This window comes from Rattus norvegicus, chromosome 20 (genome assembly GCF_036323735.1).
Source record: "Rattus norvegicus strain BN/NHsdMcwi chromosome 20, GRCr8, whole genome shotgun sequence".
In the NCBI taxonomy this organism is placed as follows: Eukaryota; Metazoa; Chordata; class Mammalia; order Rodentia; family Muridae; genus Rattus; species Rattus norvegicus.
Genome location: NC_086038.1, coordinates 25,244,972 through 25,266,728, shown reverse-complemented (window position 1 = coordinate 25,266,728; position 21,757 = coordinate 25,244,972). Strand labels below are relative to the sequence as shown.

General features: G+C 42.7%; 1 protein-coding gene and 1 non-coding gene across 2 annotated transcripts; one reads left to right on the top strand and one right to left on the bottom strand.

The window, feature by feature from the left end:
- Positions 1-490: 490 nt before the first annotated feature.
- Positions 491-21,254, top strand: Dnajc12 (DnaJ heat shock protein family (Hsp40) member C12). The gene is made up of 5 exons (NM_001034032.1): positions 491-603; positions 10,727-10,805; positions 12,922-13,061; positions 20,035-20,239; positions 20,640-21,254. Exons 1-5 carry the CDS (start codon positions 526-528, stop codon positions 20,732-20,734), a joined length of 597 nt encoding a protein of 198 aa, NP_001029204.1. The 5' UTR covers positions 491-525; the 3' UTR covers positions 20,735-21,254.
- Trnaa-agc21 (transfer RNA alanine (anticodon AGC) 21) lies at positions 1,403-1,475 on the bottom strand. Its single transcript has one exon. It is a non-coding gene; the product is annotated as a tRNA-Ala (tRNA).
- Positions 21,255-21,757: the final 503 nt, after the last annotated feature.

Below are 21,757 nucleotides of genomic sequence, written 5' to 3'. Positions count from 1 at the left end.
GTGCTCTACCGCTGAGCTAAATCCCCAACCTTCTTTTAGTTTTTATCTTTGTTTTCTAAAGAGAGACGATGAAAAAAAGGAGCAAGAATTTGGGCGGATGAAAGAGAGAGGCGGATCTGGGAGGGGTGGGACCAGGGAAGCCATAATCAGAATCTATATCGTATGAAAAAAATTTTTCAATGAAAGCAAAAGCAAAGAGCAAAGCAAAACAAACTAAACTAACGCCAATGAACAATAGCACACTAACAACAACAACAACAACAACAACAACAACAACAACAACAACAACAACAACAACAGCAACAACAGCAACAAACCCCAAACTACAGATCCCAGCAGCCCCGCACGGCAGGCTCTGTGCTGGGCAAACAGCCAATGAGAAGATGTGTTTGCAAAGGGTTGGGTTGACGTCTGGGTGTTCACTGGTTTGGAAAGTCCGGCTGAAATGAAAAAGGCTTTGCGGTTGCCCGCCAGCTCACTGTGTCCCTGGCGTCGGAGAGGACTGACTTCACTCATCCGCTGTAAATGGACGCGATACTGAACTACAGGCCGGAGGGCAGCGAGGACTACTACACCTTACTGGGATGCGACGAGCTCTCCTCGGTAAGCAGGGTTGCAGGTTCTCACCCGGTCGCCTTTGAGGTTAGCCACATCTCCTGGACCTCCAACCTAGTATCGTTTTAAAGGAATCTCAGCTCCGAGAAAGAGAAGGATCGAAAGGCTTGCTGGTTAATTTGAGGAAAGGACTCCGAACTTCAAAGTATTAGCTGGGAGAGGGACCACATACAGACAGCTTTTATTTAAAGCAGCGTTTCTTAACAGGTGGGTCGTTACCACCGACTTGGGGGTCGCATATCCGATATCCTGCATATCAAATATTTACATAACAATTCATAAAAGCAGTAAAATTACGGTTATGAAGTAGCAACGAAATAGTTTTATGGTTGGGGTTACCACACTGTGAGTACTGTACTCAAGAGTCGCAGCCTTAGGAAGGTCGGAGTAAAGGCTGCGATTTAGATCTCAGGAGGCGGAGCCACCTGTCCGTTGTCTGGTTCAGAGAAAATCTCATGGATTTTACAGTAGCATTATAGCTTCAAATGGTATTAAAATCCATTATAACTTCAAATCAACTAAATCAAATTAGATGTCATATCTGGCAGGAGATTTTTCTTTTAAAGAAATTAATGATTTCCTTAGACATCCTATAATTGAGTCAGTTGTGTTATTCTCTTAAAGAGTTATTATTTTTGTTTTATGTGCATACACGAGTGCCTACATGTGTGTATGTATGTGTGTTTGGGTTCTGTTTGGCTGTATGGGGTACTTATTCTGTCCTATAGCCTGAGCTACTTTTTGTTTGTTTTTGTTTCCTTGTTTTTTTGTTTTTTCTCTTCTTTTTTTTGGAGCTGGGGATCGAACCCAGGGCCTTGTGCTTGCTAGGCAAGCGCTCTACCACTGAGCTAAATCCCCAACCCCCTTTTTTTGTTTTTTTGAGACAGAGTCTAACTATGTAGCCCTGGCTGGCCTGGAACTCACTACCTCACTATGTGGATCAGGTTGGCCATGAATTCCCAAGCATAACTAACATGCCTCTGCCTCACAGGTGATGGGATTAAAGGCATGGCATGTGCCACCATGCCCAGCCACAAGGCCATTTTTTAAAAATACTTATAGTTATTAAATTTAAATATCCTATCATACATACATTTTTATTTATTTATTATATATAAGTACACACTGTAGCTGTCTTCAGATACACCAGAAGAGGGCATCGGATCTCTTTACAGATGGTTGTGAGCCACCATGTGGTTGCTGGGAATTGAACTCATAACCTCTGGAAGAGCAGTCGGGTGCTCTTAACCGCTGAGCCATCTCTCCAGCCCTTACATACATTTTTATTTAAAATTTATGTTTTAGTCATTGAACCTTTGTGTGTTGGGATGGACCAAATCTTTGACCCAAGATGGAGTCACTTAAGACACCAAGATGGATGACCCATGTATAGCCTCCTGCTAGTCTAAGGGCCACTCACCCCAAACCAAACTAAACCAAACCAAAGCCAACCAAACCAAAGCCAACCCCCCAACACTGTGCTTACTGCAGTGCCCTTTGCATGTGGCAGTTCCTTAGTTCTTACCGTGTATAAGCCCTTGTCTTTAAAGGCCTCATTGAGGCTATGTTTCTTCAGATAAGCCACACATTGTGGAGCTAAATTTTTTTTTAAATTTATTTAATACTTAATAATAATTCTTTGGTTTCCGGGCAAACATACCCCTCCCCCCTCCCATTCCTTATGGGTGTTCCCCTCCCAACCCTCCCCCCATTGCCGCCCTCCCCCCAACAGTCTAGTTCACTGGGGGTTCAGTCTTAGCAGGACCCAGGGCTTCCCCTTCCACTGGTGCTCTTACTAGGATATTCATTGCTACCTATGAGGTCAGAGTCCAGGGTCAGTCCATGTACAGTCTTTAGGTAGTGGCTTAGTCCCTGGAAGCTCTGGTTGCTTGGCATTGTTGTACATATGGGGTCTCGAGCCCCTTCAAGCTCTTCCAGTTCTTTCTCTGATTCCTTCAACGGGGGTCCTATTCTCAGTTCAGTGGTTTGCTGCTGGCATTCGCCTCTGTATTTGCTGTATTCTGGCTGTGTCTCTCAGGAGCGATCTACATCCGGCTCCTGTTGGTCTGCACTTCTTTGCTTCATCCATCTTGTCTAATTGGGTGGGGGTATATGTATGGGCCACATGTGGGGCAGGCTCTGAATGGGTGTTCCTTCAGTCTCTGTTTTAATCTTTGCCTCTCTCTTCCCTGCCAAGGGTATTCTTGTTCCCCTTTTAGAGAAGGAGTGAAGCATTCACATTTTGATCATCCGTCTTGAGTTTCATTTGTTCTAGGCATCTAGGGTAATTCAAGCATTTGGGCTAAAAGCCACTTATCAGTGAGTGCATACCATGTATGTCTTTCTGTGATTGGGTTAGCTCACTCAGGATGATATTTTCCAGTTCCAACCATTTGCCTACGAATTTCATAAAGCCGTTGTTTTTGATAGCTGAGTAATATTCCATTGTGTAGATGTACCACATTTTCTGTATCCATTCCTCTGTTGAAGGGCATCTGGGTTCTTTCCAGCTTCTGGCTATTATAAATAAGGCTGCGATGAACATAGTGGAGCACGTGTCTTTTTTATATGTTGGGGCATCTTTTGGGTATATGCCCAAGAGAGGTATAGCTGGATCCTCAGGCAGTTCAATGTCCAATTTTCTGAGGAACCTCCAGACTGATTTCCAGAATGGTTGTACCAGTTTGCAATCCCACCAACAATGGAGGAGTGTTCCTCCTTCTCCGCATCCTCGCCAGCATCTGCTGTCACCTGAGTTTTTGATCTTAGCCATTCTCACTGGTGTGAGGTGAAATCTCAGGGTTGTTTTGATTTGCATTTCCCTTATGACTAAAGATGTTGAACATTTCTTTAGGTGTTTCTCAGCCATTCGGCATTCCTCAGCTGTGAATTGTTTGTTTAGCTCTGAACCCCATTTTTTAATAGGGTTATTTGTCTCCCTGCGGTCTAACTTCTTGAGTTCTTTGTATATTTTGGATATAAGGCCTCTATCTGTTGTAGGATTGGTAAAGATCTTTGCCCAATCTGTTGGTTGCCGATTTGTCCTAACCACAGTGTCCTTTGCCTTACAGAAGCTTTGCAGTTTTATGAGATCCCATTTGTCGATTCTTGATCTTAGAGCATAAGCCATTGGTGTTTTGTTCAGGAAATTTTTTCCAGTGCCCATGTGTTCCAGATGCTTCCCTAGTTTTTCTTCTATTAGTTTGAGTGTATCAGGTTTGATGTGGAGGTCCTTGTTCCACTTGGACTTAAGCTTTGTACAGGGTGATAAGCATGGATCAATCTGCATTCTTCTACATGTTGACCTCCAGTTGAACCAGCACCATTTGCTGAAAATGCTATCTTTTTTCCATTGAATGGTTTTGGCACCTTTGTCAAAAATCAGGTGCCCATAGGTGTGTGGGTTCATTTCTGGGTCTTCAATTCTATTCCACTGGTCTATCTGTCTGTCTCTGTACCAATACCATGCAGTTTTTTATCACTATTGCTCTGTAATACTGCTTGAGTTCAGGGATAGTGATTCCCCCTGAAGTCCTTTTATTGTTGAGGATAGTTTTAGCTATCCTGGGTTTTTTGTTATTCCAGATGAATTTGCAAATTGTTCTGTCTAACTCTTTGAAGAATTGGATTGGTATTTTGATGGGGATTGCATTGAATCTGTAGATCGCTTTTGGTAAAATGGCCATTTTTACTATATTAATCCTGCCAATCCATGAGCATGGGAGATCTTTCCATCTTCTGAGGTCTTCTTCAATTTCTTTCTTTAGTGTCTTGAAGTTCTTATTGTACAGATCTTTTACTTGCTTGGTTAAAGTCACACCGAGGTACTTTGTATTATTTGGGTCTATTATGAAGGGTGTCGTTTCCCTAATTTCTTTCTCGGCTTGTTTCTCTTTTGTGTAGAGGAAGGCTACTGATTTATTTGAGTTAATTTTATACCCAGCCACTTTGCTGAAGTTGTTTATCAGCTTTAGTAGTTCTCTGGTGGAACTTTTGGGATCACTTAAATAAACTATCATATCATCTGCAAATAGTGATATTTTGACTTCTTCTTTTGCGCTCTGTATCCCCTTGACCTCCTTTTGTTGTCTGATTGCTCTGGCTAGAACTTCAAGAACTATATTGAATAAGTAGGGAGAGAGTGGGCAGCCTTGTCTAGTCCCTGATTTTAGTGGGATTGCTTCAAGTTTCTCTCCATTTAGTTTAATGTTAGCAACTGGTTTGCTGTATATGGCTTTTACTATGTTTAGGTATGGGCCTTGAATTCCTATTCTTTCCAGGACTTTCCATGAAGGGGTGTTGAATTTTGTCAAATGCTTTCTCAGCATCTAATGAAATGATCATGTGGTTTTGTTCTTTCAGTTTGTTTATATAATGGATCACGTTGATGGTTTTCCATATATTAAACCATCCCTGCATGCCTGGGATGAAGCCTACTTGATCATGGTAGATGATTGTTTTGATGTGCTCTTGGATTCGGTTTGCCAGAATTTTATTGAGTATTTTTGCGTCGATATTCATAAGGGAAATTGGTCTGAAGTTCTCTTTCTTTGTTGTGTCTTTGTGTGGTTTAGCTATAAGAGTAATTGTGGCTTCATAGAAGGAATTCGGTAGTGATCCATCTGTTTCAATTTTGTGGAATAGTTTGGATAATATTGGTATGAGGTCTTCTATGAAGGTTTGATAGAATTCTGCACTAAACCCGTCTGGACCTGGGCTCTTTTTGGTTGGGAGACCTTTAATGACTGCTTCTATTTCCTTAGGAGTTATGGGGTTGTTTAACTGGTTTATCTGTTCCTGATTTAACTTCGGTACCTGGTATCTGTCTAGGAAATTGTCCATTTCCTGCAGATTTTCAAGTTTTGTTGAATATAGGCTTTTATAGTAAGATCTGATGATTTTTTGAATTTCCTCTGAATCTGTAGTTATGTCTCCCTTTTCATTTCTGATTTTGTTAATTTGGACACACTCTCTGGGTCCTCTCGTTAGTCTGGCTAAGGGTTTATCTATCTTGTTGATTTTCTCAAAGAACCAACTTTTGGTTCTGTTGATTCTTTCTATGGTCCTTTTTGTTTCTACTTGGTTGATTTCAGCTCTGAGTTTGATTATTTCCTGCCTTCTACTCCTCCTGGGTGTATTTGCTTCTTTTTGCTCTAGAGCTTTTAGGTGTGCTGTCAAGCTGCTGACATATGCTCTTTCCTGTTTCTTTCTGCAGGCACACAGCGCTATGAGTTTTCCTCTTAGCACAGCTTTCATTGTGTCCCATAAGTTTGGGTATGTTGTACCTTCATTTTCATTAAATTCTAAAAAGTTTTCAATTTCTTTCTTTATTTCTTCCTTGACTAGGTTATCATTGAGTAGAACATTGTTCAATTTCCACGTATATGTGGGCATTCTTCCCTTATTGTTATTGAAGACCAGTTTTAGGCCGTGGTGGTCTGATAGCACACATGGGATTATTTCTATCTTTCTGTACCTGTTGAGGCCCGTTTTTTGACCAACTATATGGTCAATTTTGGAGAAAGTACCATGAGGAGCGGAGAAGAAGGTATATCCTTTTGCTTTAGGATAGAATGTTCTATAAATATCTGTTAAGTCCATTTGGCTCATGACTTCTCTTAGTCTGTCTACGTCTCTGTTTAATTTCTGTTTCCGTGATCTGTCCATTGATGAGAGTGGGGTGTTGAAATCTCCCACTATTATTGTGTGAGGTGCAATGTGTGTTTTGAGCTTTAGTAAGGTTTCTTTTACATATGTAGGTGCTCTTGTATTTGGGGCATAGATATTTAGGATTGAGAGTTCATCTTGGTGGATTTTCCTTTGATGAATATGAAGTGTCCTTCCTTATCTTTTTTGATGACTTTTAATTGAAAATTGATTTTATTTGATATTAGAATGGCTACTCCAGCTTGCTTCTTCTGACCATTTGCTTGGAAAGTTGTTTTCCAGCCTTTCACTCTGAGGTAGTGTCTGTCTTTGTCTCTGAGGTGTGTTTCCTGTAGGCAGCAGAATGCAGGGTCCTCGTTGCGTATCCAGTTTGTTAATCTATCTTTTTATTGGGGAGTTGAGGCCATTGATGTTGAGAGATATTAAGGAATAGTGATTATTGCTTCCTGTTATATTCATATTTGGATGTGAGGTTATGTTTGTGTGCTTTTCTTCTCTTTGTTTTGTTGCCAAGACGATTAGTTTCTTGCTTCTTCTAGGGTATAGCTTGCCTCCTTATGTTGGGCTTTACCATTTATTATCCCTTGTAGTGCTGGATTTGTAGAAAGATATTGTGTAAATTTGGTTTTGTCATGGAATATCTTGGTTTCTCCATCTATGTTAATTGAGAGTTTTGCAGGATACAGTAACCTGGGCTGGCATTTGTGTTCTCTTAGGGTCTGGATGACATCAGTCCAGGATCTTCTGGCCTTCATAGTTTCTGTCGAAAAGTCTGGTGTGATTCTGATAGGTCTGCCTTTATATGTTACTTGACCTTTTTCCCTTACTGCTTTTAATATTCTTTCTTTATTTTGTGCGTTTGGTGTTTTGACTATTATGTGACGGGAGGTGTTTCTTTTCTGGTCCAATCTATTTGGAGTTCTGTAGGCTTCTTGTATGCCTATGGGTATCTCTTTTTTTAGGTTAGGGAAGTTTTCTTCTATGATTTTGTTGAAGATATTTACTGGTCCTTTGAGCTGGGAGTCTTCACTCTCTTCTATACCTATTATCCTTAGGTTTGATCTTCTCATTGAGTCCTGGATTTCCTGTATGTTTTGGACCAGTAGCTTTTTCTGCTTTACATTATCTTTGACAGTTGAGTCAATGATTTCTAGGGAATCTTCTGCTCCTAAGATTCTCTCTTCCATCTCTTGTATTCGGTTGTTGAAGCTTGTATCTACAGCTCCTTGTCTCTTCTTTTGGTTTTCTATATCTAGGGTTGTTTCCATGTGTTCTTTCTTGATTGCTTCTATTTCCATTTTTAATTCCTTCAACTGTTTGATTGTGTTTTCCTGGAATTCTTTCAGGGATTTTTGTGACTCCTCTCTATGGGCTTCTACTTGTTTATTTATGATTTCCTGGAATTCTTTCAGGGATTTTTGGGATTCCTCTCTGTAGGCTTCTACTTGTTCTCTAAGGGAGTTCTTCACGTCTTTCTTGAAGTCCTCCAGCATCATGATCAAATATGATTTTGAAACTATATCTTGCTTTTCTGGTGTGTTTGGATATTCCATGTTTGTTTTGATGGGAGAATTGGGCTCCGATGGTGCCATGTAGTCTTGGTTTCTGTTGCTTGGGTTCCTGCGCTTGCCTCTCGCCATCAGATTATCTCTAGTGTTACTTTGTTCTGTTATTTCTGACAGTGGGTAGACTGTCCTATAAGTCTGTGTGTCAGGAGTGCTGTAGACCTGTTTTCCTGTTTTCTTTCAGCCTGTTATGGGGATAGAGTGTTCTGCTTTCGGGCGTGTAGTTTTTCCTCTCTACAGGTCTTCAGCTGTTCCTGTGGGCCTGTGTCTTGAGTTCACCAGGCAGGTCACTTGCAGCAGAAAAGTTGGTCTTACCTGTGGTCCCGAGGCTCAAGTTTGCTCGCGGGGTGCTGCCCACGGGCTCTCTACGGCGGCAGCAACCAGGAAGACCTGTGCCCCTTAGACAAGTTTTTAGAAACAGAATTCTGGGTCAAGGACTAGACATAGAGGCTTTTCATATATACATATATATGTATATATATCTCACATACATATACATATATATTTAACATATAAATATGTACACTATATTTCATATATTTCACATATATATGCACACATATACATTATATATTCCATACACAAATATAATATAATAGTTTCACATATAATGTATATTTCATACACATTATATGCCTGCAAGTATAAATTATATGTGCACTTTAATTCACTTTTAGAAATGTGCACCTACTTAGTTAAGGTTCAGGAGAGCATCAGTGTTGGTGCCTTTGAACCTCCCTTCACCTTCTGGAGGTTTTGGTTTATTTGACTGTGAGTAAAATTAAACATGATTTCTGTTTACCACCGGCACGGTAGGCAGCTGTGCAGACAGATCACTAGATATTGGATCATGAAGGGAGGCTTAGTGATGTAAGGGCTTTTGACTGTCTGCGTTCAGCACTGGGCATGTGCGATAGGGACAGCAGGAGAGAGAGGGGCTATGTTGAAAGCAAACTAGCCACCTTTACTGGTTTACCCAGGGTCATCCCTGCAGAAGATCTGTGCTTAATCCTGTGACAGTAAAAATAGTAAAGTATTGAAAGACAGATATGAGCTACTTAAAAAAAAATTAAATTGGCAAGACTCAGGAAGTATAAAGCAGGAAGTAGCAGTGACATATTAGTTACAGTTCGATACCATAGACTGGTACCATAATGTTGAAAGAGTATTTTTACATGTCTGTCCGTCTGTATGTATAGTCTGTATGTATATATGCATGCATGCTACATCATGAAGAGGTCAGAGGGCATGCTGTGGGAATTGGTTCTTTCCTTCCACCATATGGGTCTGGGACGTTGGATTCAGGTCATCGGGCTTGGTGGCAATTGCCTTTAACCACTGAGCCATCTCAGTGACCCCAGAATGCTTGCTTCCCCCTCCCAGCCTCCTTGCATCTGTCTTTCTTTCCTCCTCCTCCTCCTCTTTCTTTCTTTTATTTATTTTTTGAGACAGGGTCTCTCTACATAGCCCTGGCTGTCTTGGACCTTACTAGGTAGCCAAGGCTGGTCTCAATTTCACAGAGCTCTGCCTGCCCCTGCCTCCCGAGTGCTGAGCTCAGAGGCACGGGCCACCACACCTGGCCCCAGAATTAAAAACGAAGTCCAGAACAACCACAGCAATAAAATCCCAGCCGTCTTTGACTGATAGGTCTAGTTTTATGCATTTGTATTATTTAACATTCCCAGAGCTTAGACATAAACATGGGCAAAATGTATCTTAAAGGATTAAAAAGGATAAAAAAATCTTTATTTTTCTATTCTGTATTGATAGGAATTTTATTTAAAGAGGGTTTGGGGGTACTTATGAAATGTTAATTTACAAATGTTTACTTGTGGGCACTGGGAAGTTGGCTCAGTGGTTAAGAACACTGGCTGCTCTTGTAGAAGGTGAGAGTTTGGTTCCCAGCACCCACACCGTGCCTCATCACCGTCTGTAACTCTGATGTCTGGGAGTCCAGTGCCCTATTCTGACCTCTCTGTGCACCAGGCACGCACATCGTGCACAGACCACACAGGAGGCAAAACATCCACACACATGAAATAAACAGATACATCTTTTAAAATGTTCATTTGCTGGGCTTGGTAGCATGCGCCTTTAATCCCCGCACTCAGGAGGCAGAGGCAGGCTGATCTCTCTGAGTTTGAAGCTAGTTCGGTCTACATAATGAATCCTGGGCTACACAGTGTGACCCTGTCTCTCACACAGACACACAGACACACAGACACACACACACATAAAGTGTACTATTACAGTGCTGGCCTGAACTTCCTATTTAGCCAAGGATGACCTTGAAACTCTGGTCCTCCCTTTTCTGCCTCAAGAGTGCTGGAATTGTCTGCATGGTTACCATACACTTGAAGACATTGGATTCTCTTACAGAGTCATCTGTGCACATGTGTGTAAAGGCCAGAGGTTGGTGTTGGCATCTTCTTCAGTTGTTCTTCACTTTATTTTGAGACAGTCTCAGCTCACCAAATTCAACTAACCGGCTCTCCACATTCTCCTATCTGCACCCACTCTACTGGGATCACAGGGTTGGGTCTCTAGGCTTTTACATGGGCACTAGGCATTGAACTTGAGTCCTCTTCAGACTTGCATGACAGTGTTCTCAACCTGCAGGGTCAAGACTCCTTTGGGGGTTGAAAGACCCTTTCACAGGGGTCACCTAAGACCTTCAGAAAACACAAATATTCACACTATGATTAATAACAGTTGCAAAATTAGTTATAAGGTAGTGAAAAATATTTATGGTTGGGGGTCAGCACAACGCGGGCAACCATATTAAGGGTCGCAGGCAGCATTAGGGAGGTTGAGAACCACTGGGCTAAGCACTTTGCTCTGTCTATCCTCTTTATTTGAAACCCTGACTTTTGTTTTAGGTTGAGCAAATTCTGGCAGAATTTAAGGTCAGAGCTCTGGAATGTCACCCGGACAAGCATCCCGAAAACTCCAAAGCTGGTAAGAATCTACTGATGGCTGTTTAAGAGGAGGATCAACATACAGGCCTGTTGTATGACGAAACTTTTCCTGGGACATGCTATACTTACTCACACACATCTATTCACCTCAGAAAAGGAGCCTAGGAAACACCAAAGTACTTATATACCCAGGTCCAACTTGGTAAACTATGAGTTTTGTTGGGTTGCCTTACAGGAGTATGGGTGAAGGGTTAGTTATCGAAGCAAAACTGACTCAAAGACAGCTTTATCACCAAAGCTCACCCCATCACCGAAGCCCATCCCACCATGGGTGATGGCTCACGGAAGCTGGGAACCTGAGAACTTGGAACATACTGCACAGCCTGTGGGCAGCTCAATAGGTTGGAGAGTGTCCCTTCCAAATGATTCAGTTTGACTACAGTTCTTCCAGACAGTTCAGTTGGCTTCGTCTGGTCTCATAGTCTTCCTTGCAGCTTGCCTTCTCAGAGAGTAGTTTTTACAATTCAGCTTCCTTCTGTCTGTCAGTGTTTATTGCTTACCTCCTTACTAGGAGGGGGGGGGGCTAGTGAATCTGGTCAGTTTCAGGAACTTCCTGAAGCTATTTTGAGTTGTTTATTTTCCTGCTTAAGGATTTTGCCTATAGGGTGAAAGGTTTCAATATTGGAGGAAACTGTTATACAACAGGACCTCAGTTGTTTATAGACCTGCATTTTCTTTATTTACTGTTGCAAGGTCTTCAAATTTAAAAAAGTAATGATGATGATGATGTCTGTGTGTATGTGCGCCATAGAATGGGTTGGGCAGAGGAGTCGGTGCTCTTCTTCCACCTACGAGGGGTTAAACCTGGATTCCTAGGCTTGTATGGGGAGTGCTGGGCTGAACATATTTTTTTATTCAATGATTTTTTAAAAGATTTTATTTCTTACTGGGCAGCAGTAGCATATAATAACACCTTTAATCCCAACAACTGGGAGGCAGAGGTTGTGGATCTCTGTGAGTTCGAGACCAGCCTGTTCTATAGAGGGAGTTCCACTATGGTAGGGCTACACAGAGAAACCCTATTTTGAAAAACAAACAAACAAACAAAAACCAAAAGAAAAAGATTTTAATTTTTATTTACATGTGTGTATGTGCTTGCAGAAGCTAGTGGATGTATGTGTGTGTGTATGTGTGTGTGATTGTACACACACAGGCATGCTTGAAGAAGCCAGAAGAGGGCATAGGATTCTCTGGAATTACAAGTGATTTTCAGCTGCCTGACATGGATGCCTGGAATCAAACTTGGGTCCTTTGGAAGAGCAAGTGCTCTTAGCTGCTGAGCTATCTCCCCAGGCCGCCAAGGACTGGTTTTGCTATTGGATGGCTGCAGGGGAGAGGACTGTGAGAGGTCTTCTCTAGTAACAGCATATGTGTGCACTATGCTGTACTGTTTCGACTTGTAGTTCATTTTTATCAGCCAAGGAAGTGTTAACATAACAATGTATTTATTTGTAACCAATAATTGTCTTTATAAGAATTCTCTTTATTCTTTTTATTTATTGCCTTCCCCCACCCATATACACACACATACACACACACACACACACACACACACATACCCCAGGGCATGTATGGAACTGAGAGGACAGCTTGCAAGAATCAGGTATCTCCTTCCATTATGTATGTATGCATTATGTATGTCCAGGTAGCAAAGACAAAGATCCTTACTCCCTGATCTCTCTCACCAGCTCACACTTGTCTTTACAATATAACCTTACAAACATGAACTCGAAGGACCAGCCCAAAGTATTTTCTTTTAAAGATCTATCTATCTATCTATCTATCTATTTATTTATCTATTTATTTATTTATTTATTTATTTATTTATTTATTTATTTATTTATTTATTTAACGTATATGAGTACACTGTAGTGTCTTAGACACACCAGAAGAGGGCATCAGATCTCATTACAGATGACTGTGAGCCACCACGTGGTTGCTGGGATTTGAACTCAGGACCTCAGGAAGAGCAGTCAGTGCTCTTAACCACTGAGCCATCAGTCCAGCCCCCAAAGTCTTATAGTATATGGGTGAGTCAAGATTCTGGTGAGAGCCGTTGGATGACTTTGGAGTTCACCTCTTGTCTTGTTTTCCAGTGGAGACTTTTCAGAAGTTGCAGAAGGCGAAAGAGATTCTGAGCAACGCAGAGAGTCGAGCCCGCTATGACCATTGGCGGAGGAGCCAGATGTCGATGTCGTTTGAGCAGTGGGAAGCTTTGGCCGACTCAGTGAAAACTGTGAGTTTCTCTCTGGGGATGCAGGGGTTTTGGAGGTCAGGCTGCTCAAGAGTTAGTCACCACTTAGCCTAAAGAATCTGTAAGCAATACGAGGAAGAAAAAGGACCAAGGACTTAGTGGTAAGTCACTGCTTACAAAACCCTGTGAGGAGAAAGTCAGCAGGGAGACCACCAGCTCGAGACACACCTTAGTCTAAGATTTCTCATGCATATCAGATCGTCTTGTACAACTGAATTTTGGACCGCTGAAAATTCTTTTCCTTGAATCTTGAAAAAAAATATTCTTTTTTTTTTCTTTTCTTTTTTTTGGAGCTGGGACCGAACCCAGGGCCTTGCGCTTGCTAGGCAAGCGCTCTACCACCGAGCTAAATCCCCAACCCCTTGAAAAAATATTCTTAAGGTATATCTCTATATATCTATCTCTGTCGTCTCTACATCTATTAGGGTTTTCAAGACAAGGTCTCACTCTGTGGGCCTGGCTGTCCAGAAACTAGCTCTGTAGACCAGGCTGGCCTCCACAGAGATCCGCCTGCCTCCGCCTCCCGAGTGCTGGGATCAAAGGCGTACACACCACCTCCCAGCTCGAGATGTATTTTTGTTTGTGTACACGTCTGAGTTTTTGTCTCTGTGTATGTGTCATACGTGTGTTCCCAAGAAGAGCACACTGGATCTGTGGAGCTGGAGTTACAGGTGGTTGTGAACTGCCACGTGGGTGCTGGGAACCAAACCTGGTCCTCTGCAGGGACATGAGCACTGAGATAGAGATCTCTCAGAGCCATCTCTCCAGCCCGCCATTCATTCATTCATTCATTCATTCATTCATTCATTCATTCATTCGTTATTTATCTATCTATTTATTTGTGTTTGAACTTGTTTACCTGATAAGGCTAGGGCATCTATAACAAAACAGGATACAATTATTCCTATTATATATGGTAGTAAGGAGTTACATTATTTTTAAACATCATTAAAAACTGCCCCCTCCCTCTTCCTCCTCCTCTTCCTCCTCTTCTTCTTCTTTTATGTTTATTATTCTTACTTCAAACCTGTTAACCTATGTTTCAATTAGATTAATTTTTTTCATCTTTATTAAATTGGGTATTTCTTATTTACATTTCAAATGTTATTCCCTTTCCCGGTTTCTAGGCCAACATCCCCCCAGCCTCTCCCCCTCCCCAACTGTGCACTCTTTGAGCCCTTATAATTTAGTCTTACTGACCACATCATTTATCTTGTCACCAAAGCTGAAGCAGTATGAAATCTGGTTTCAGATTTACTTTCATTAGGGATGCAAAACTGATGACCTGTCTATCTGTTCTTTGATCAGCAGTGGGGCCAGGCATTGCATTCAGGTGATAGTCAAAAAACAAAGCCAAATAAACCCACTAAATCAGTGGGGGGTGGTGAGATGGCTCAGTGGTTAAGAGCACTCTTGCCTGAGACTGGCGTTTGGTCCTCAGCACCCTGGTCAGAAATTTTACAACCACTAAGTTCTGCTCCAAGGGATGGACACACAGCCCTCTTCTGGACACTGTGGGCTTCTGCATGTCTGTTGCATGCACTCCTTCAGACACATATGCGTACACATAAGTAAAATAAATCTTAAGTCAGTAGTGATTTCTTTTTTCTTCAAGTCTTCTATGTCTGGGGATCGTTAACAGGTATTGTTCAGCATCTGTCAGGTTGGTGACCGTCCTTCTGTGACCACACACTGTCATTAGGGTTTGGATTAGCTCTATTGCATACACCATTCTGAAAATAAAAGCTGGAGTTTAGGCTCCGAGAAACACTTTCCTGTTCATCTGGCTTGCACATTCTCGGGGTGTAAAATCTCCTACAGTGTCTTTCCCTCACACCACCAATCTTTTTTTTTTTTTTTTTTGGTTCTTTTTTTCGGAGCTGGGGACCGAACCGAGGGCCTTGCGCTTCCTAGGCAAGCGCTCTACCACTGAGCTAAATCCCCAACCCCTCACACCACCAATCTTGTATATGCAGGGCCAGAAGAGTGTCAGATCCCCTGGAACTGGACTTACAGATGGCTGAGCCACCATGTGGGGTGCTGGGATTGAACCCATGTCGTCTGCAACAGCAACAATTGATCTTCACTGTGGAGGCAACTCTCAAGCCCCACCCTCTAGTCTTGAGCTTGCTATGTAGTTCAAGATGATCTTGGATTTCTTTTTTTTTTTTTTTTAGATTTATTTATTTATTATATATAAGTACACACTGTAGCTGTCTTCAGATACACCAGAAGAGGGCATCTGATCTCTTTACAGATGGTTGTGAGCCACCATGTGGTTGCTGGGAATTGAACTCATAACCTCTGGAAGAGCAGTCGGGTGCTCTTAACCGCTGAGCCATCTCTCCAGCCCCGATCTTGGACTTCTTGTAGTAAAAATTAATTGGGGATTTCTGCCCCACCTTTGATCAATCAGTTTGCAGATACAAGATGCAAAACCTTTATGTTTATAATAGGCATTATATTAATGCATTAGAGCTGGACAGATATCAACCCTTGTGATATGTTGTCTATGTTAATAACTCCGTTACATAACTTACCAGGTTCTACCTGGGCTGCGCTTACTCCAACTGGCCAGCCCTCGTGGCCATGTTCTCAAGATTCGTACCCCATGGTGTCTTCTCCTCTCTTCACCTCTCTCCTCTCCTGTGGTCTCTGCCTCAGACCCCAGACCTGGGAACTGAAGCCCCGCCTACCTTTCTCCTGTCCAGCTATAGGCTGTCAGCCTCTTTGCTCAACCAATAAATTAAAGAGCAAGGTTGCCTAGCATCACTTGGTGTACATGAGGATCTCTTTGTCCCTGGGGACAATCAGACTTTGGGGGCCAGTATTTAGCATTACAGTACATAGCAACAGGCTAAACCTCAACATTGAATTCTCCTGCCTTCACCTCCTAAGTGGAGGCCTGCACCACCAGGCCTAACAACGACCTTTCTTACTGCAGAGAATCCAGGTTTCTGTCTAGTTCAGGGCAGGAAGGGTAGAAGGCTGTTGGAAAATGGTTCTAGTTAAATCACAGTCAAAACTACAAGAAAACATTCTCAAAGACTAATAAAATTGTCCCATGTCACATCCATTGCTGTAAATCTTGTAAGCATGCATACATTTTTTTTTTTTAAACTTGGCTGTTTGGTAAATCAGCTGTTTGGGGGAGGGGTTTTCAGAATCTTCCTGTTACCCTACATAGATCCATTTGCCTGTTGATTGTTTCTGAGTTCCTGCCTGGTGATATGTGTTTGGGAGAAGTCCAGTTGGTCACAGGCTTATCTGCAGAAGCTTCCTACTATGCCCAGATGGCTATTCTTTCTCTTGCCAGATGGGAAACAGTGAGCCCTTCAAGACCTGCTTTTGAAAAGACAGTCCGCTCTGTTTGGATATTATCCCAGAGCAAGCAGGTCAGAGCTCAACCACTCAGGCAAGTAATAATTTACTCATGGTGACTCAGGATAAAAATAACTAATTCGGGGGGCTGGAGAGATGGCTTAGCGATTAAGAACACTGGCTGCGGGGGTTGGGGACTTAGCTCTGTGGTAGAGCACTCAAGTACAAGGCCCTGGGTTCGGTCCTCAGCTCCGGAAAAAAAACAAAACAAAACGCTGGCTGCTCTTCTGGAGAACCCAGGTTCAATTCCCAGTAACCCTATGCTGGCTTATAATTGTCTAACTCCAGTTCCAGGGCATCCAAACTCTCCTCTGGCCTCCCTGGGCACCAGACACACATAGTGATATGCAGATCATACATACAGAGACAACATCCATACACATAATAATTTGAGAAAAAAAAAGCCAATTTTGGTGTGTTATTCAGGTGAGCTGTGGCTCATGTGAGCCAGTTGTTTCAGTCCCCTTTTCCAATGTTTAGTGGCATATAGATTAAAAGAAAAATAGTGGCTAGTGTTGACCGAGATTTACAATGTAAGATAATTATTTCCTTAAAAAAAAAAAAAGTCTGGTAAGGAAAACTGGTAATAAACAAGTTTATTGGGCTGGAGGGATGACTCAGTGGTTTAGAGCACTGACTGCTCTTCCAGAGGTCCTCAGTTCAAATCCCAGCAACCACATGGTGGCTCACAACCATCTGTAATGAGATCTGATGCCCTCTTCTGGTGTGTCTGAAGATAGCTATAGTGTACTTACATATAATAAATAAATCTTCAAAAAAAGATAAACAAGTTATTGTGAGTGGAAAATACCAGGAGCCCCGCCTCCCAGACATGAGCATTCATGGCCTTTGCCCTGTGGTGTTTGCTGACTCTCTGCCTCTTGCTGGTCAATGTGTTTCTCTTCTCTTCGCCTCTTAGTCCCTGTCTCCAGCCCATCACTGAATATTTCTGATTTTTTTTTTTTTTTTTGAGGCATGGTCTCATGTCCATACTAGCTAGTCTGGCCTCAAACTCAGTATGTATTCAAGGATAGATGGCCTTGAACTGTTCACCCCTCCTGCCTTCAGCTCTTGAGTGTGGTGACCCAATGCTCCATCATGTATGTTATGTGTTATGGGGTCCATCATATCCACTGTAGTGTCTAGCTAGGCATGCTAGGTGCCTTAGTTAGGGTTTTACTGCTGCGAAGAGACACCATGACCATGGCAACTTTTACAAAGGAAAAACATTCATTTGGGGCTGGCTTACAGTTTGAGAGGTTCAGTCCATTATCATCAGGGCAGGAAGCGTGACAGCATCCAGGCAGCCGTGATGCTGGAGGAGGGGCTGAGAGTTCTGCATCTTGACCCACAGGCAGCAGAAGGAGACTGTGTATCATACTGGGTGTAGCTTCAGCATAGGAGACCTCAAAGCCCGCCTACGCAGTGATCCACTTCCTCCAACAAGGTCACACTTCCTTCATGGCCACACCTCCTAATAGTGCCACTCCATACGGCCCAAGCATTCAAACACATGGGTCTGTCTGGGCTATACCTATTTAAACCACCATACTAGGCAGCACTGTATGATTGAGCTCCAGCCATCCTGAGTGCCTGACTTTTTTGTCTGGTGCTGGGGATTGAACCCAGGATTTGCTGAATGCCAGGGAAGTACTTTACCTAACTGAACTCCATGCCCGAGGACTACTTTATGTGGCGTGGCATGCTGTTCTGAGCCACCGATACTCAGAGCTGTGAATCCCTGAACATGGAAAGCTGTGCCTTGCAGGCTGTCTGCTTCACAACACAGACTGCTTAAGCCTTTCTGTATTTGTTTAGTGTGTGTGTGTGTGTGTGTGTGTGTGTGTGTGTGTGTGTGTGTGTTCAATAGCATATATGTATATATAGAGAGGTCAGAGGGCAGGTTGCAAGAATTGGTTCTTTCCTTCTACCGTGTGAATTCCAAGTACCAGGCTCAGGTAGTAAGGCTTGGTGGTAAACGCCTTTGCCCTCTGGGCCATCTTGGCAGACTTCAGCTTCACTCTTGTGTTTGACCTTCTTTGATTAACTAAGGGTTGGGTAGGGCGCCTGCAATGAGGTTAAGTACAGCTTGGGTTTTTCTTCTATTTCTGTAATTGGAACTAGTGATGACACAATGTTTAATTTTGATTCCTTCCTGTGGGTGATGGGTAAGTAACATATGTTCACTGAGACCTTTTATGGGACCATGAAGCTGAGGGTCACCCAGGGCCCTTATCCCTAGTGCCTGTCTAGGCAGACCACAGATACTTTGATTTCGAAAGAGAAACACTATTTACAGGTTTCTTGGTGGCCCTATGATGCTTGCTTGTTTTTCTTTTCCCCAGTACTGAGAATTGAACTCAGGGCCTTGTGCATATTGCCAGACACTGCACTCTTCCACGGAGCCACACTGTAGCCCGAATAATTGCCTGGGTTTTATTTTCAGCTTTTTGATAAAAAATCTTTTACATTTATTTACTTTTTGGTGTGCATGTGTATATGTGTTTGTATGTGTGTGTAAGGGTATACATGTGTGTATACATGCGTGCATGTATGTGTGTGCATGTGTGTGCTGTGTGTGTGGTAGCTATGTGTAGTGTGTGGTGTGTATATGTGTACATGTGTGTGTATGTATGTGTGTGTTTGTGTGGTATGTGTATGTGTGTTTATATGTGTGTTCGTGCATGTGGGTGTGTGTGGTGAGTGTTTATATATGGGTATACATATATATGTGTGTGCATGTGTGTGTGTATGGGTGTACATGTGTGTCTGCTGTGGCACACATGTGGAGGACCGAAGACAGCTTTAGGAGTCAGTTATTGCCTTCTACTCTGTGTGTCCTGAGGTTTGAACTCAACTGGTCAGGCTTGGTGGCAAGCTCCTTTACCCAGTGATCCCTTTCACTGGCCCTAAATGGTGACTTTTATAGTTTACAATTTCAGTTCTCTAAGCTCAAATTTTTTTTTTTTTTTTTGAGACAACATTTTCCTCTATAGCCCTAGATGGCCTGGACTAGTTATGTAGACCAGGTTAGCCTTGAAATCAGAAATTCGTCTGCTCCTGCCTCCTGAGTGTCTTGAGTGCCACCATGCCTGGCTTTTCTTAATTCTTAAACTTCTTAATCACTCCTTTTTCATAGCCCTTATTCTCCCAACCCCCCTTTTGTGGATCATGACTTAACCCAAGATCTGTCAGCTAGGCCAGCATTCTGCCACTGAACTATTCCCAGCCCTTCAGGAGGAAGATAATCCCCCCACCTTCTCTGTTTCTATTCTGGAAATCTACATAACAACAAAGTATCCTAACCTCCAGCCCCACACAGCCAAACAAAAGCTCAGTGGTCCAGACTAACCTGACTATGTTTGACAGGGATGTGGTGGGGAACCTGAGTTGGTGAGATGTCTTGGTGGGTAAAGATGCCACTGGTTACCTAAGTGTGATCCCAGAACTCTCTTGGCGGAAGGAGAATGGGCTCCTGAATGATGTCTCTGCTGGCACCCCAAATGCACCCTTCAACAAATAACCAAATGTAAGAAACAAATGATGTTTGTGTATCTCTTCTTAATTAATCTAGTCGATGCATTGGGCTGTCAGAAGTAAGAAAGACTTGATGCTGGAAGGAAGTGAGCAGACTTACACCAACACAGCTCAAAACAAGGAACGGAGTGAGCAAAGAGAAACCAAGCAAGGGGACCCAGACTCAACCCCAGAGAAAATGATGCAAAAGGAATCTGAGTCCCCAGAGAAAGGCATCTCCCCACAAAACCCAGACTCTCCGGGTAAGTTATGTTGCCTAGCTCTCTACAAGAGATGACCAGAGATATCAAAGATCATGGGTTGTACTACAGCTGTCCTCAGCCTGTCCTAGTAGGCACAGCAATGTCGACTTGAGAATTGGTTTACATCTTTTTTTTAAAAGATTTATTTCATGTATGTGGGTACACTGTCATTCTCTTCAGACACACCTGTTGACAGCATCTGATCCCATTACAGATGGTTGTGAGCCACCATGTGGCTGCTAGGAATTGAACTCAGGACCTCTGGAAGAGCAGTCAGTGCTCTTAACTACTGAGCCATCTCTCCAGCCCTGTAGTAGAGCCTTATCCCCAAACTGTTTCAGTATGGTAGTTCGACTCTGCTTACCTCTGATTTGAAGTGCTTCTCTTCCCTCTTCTAAAGGTCTCTCAGACTGGAACTGTGGCCACCTCCATTTCCGCTGGTCTGGCGACACTCCCTCAGAACTCCTAAGGAAGTTCAGAAACTATGAAATCTGAAGTGTCGTTGCTCTGTGAGGGAGGGTGAGGCCTTCATCCGTGCTGCCAAAGCCAGTCTTTGTTCATAGCTTTAAAATGCTGTCTGTGTTTGTGAGTTGCTCAGTATGGTCAAGTCCCCCAACCTTGAACCCATTATTACAGTGTGCTTTGTGTTATTTTGTGCTGGGGATTGAACCCAGGACCTCCCGTACACTCTGTAACATTGATTGTTACTTCCTACCCCTCATGTTGTTTGAGGAAATTGTTGTAAGTTGTAGTTTATTTCAGTATTTGAGTCAATTAAGGCTCTCAGACACACTTGTTTCTAAGACTATACTTAGATCCTATGTAGTTTGTATTTTATGTTTTTCCTGTTAATGTTACTTGTAGATATCTGTTAAAAATCACTCCCCGTTGGTGTCCCATGATCCCTAGCTTCGCTAGACATACAAAAATGTCTTCTAGATTTTGTTTTAAACTGAAATGTAGACTTACTTGTCTGAATTTCATAGAGTGAAATAAATAATTTCCTCGAAGTTTATATATGCATTTAGTACTCATTCATTCATTTATGTGGATTTTTGGGTGGAGTCTATATGCAGCCACATAGCACAGGCTAGCCCCAAGCTTCTCTATGTAGTTATTCTCAAGCTCTAGCACAGGCTGGCCCTAAGCCTCTTTATGCTGCTATCCTTAAACTCTTAGCCCTCCTGCCCTTGTTTCCTGTGGACTGGAAGATGGCTCAGCAGGGAAGGGCACTTGCTGCCAAGCCTGACAGGTTGAGTTGCAGCCCCAGGGCTGCATGGAGGAAAGACCAACTCCTGAAGCCTGTCCTCTGACCTCCACACTCTTGTAGTGGCACGAACACACCCACACCCATAATAAACAGATAGATGGGTGCATGAATTTAGAAAATATATTTTCTTTTTTCTTTTTTTTTTTTTTTTGGTTCTTTTTTTTCGGAGCTGGGGACCGAACCCAGGGCCTTGCGCTTCCTAGGCAAGCGCTCTACCACTGAGCTAAATCCCCAACCCCGAAAATATA

Excerpts from the sequence above, each read along its gene's own strand:
- Dnajc12 (NM_001034032.1), top strand. The coding sequence starts at position 526 with ATGGACGCGATACTGAACTACAGGCCGGAGGGCAGCGAGGACTACTAC. Across the intron at positions 604-10,726 it reads GATGCGACGAGCTCTCCTCG|GTTGAGCAAATTCTGGCAGA; the intron begins GTAAGCAGGGTT and ends CTTTTGTTTTAG. Across the intron at positions 20,240-20,639 it reads ACAAAACCCAGACTCTCCGG|GTCTCTCAGACTGGAACTGT; the intron begins GTAAGTTATGTT and ends CCTCTTCTAAAG.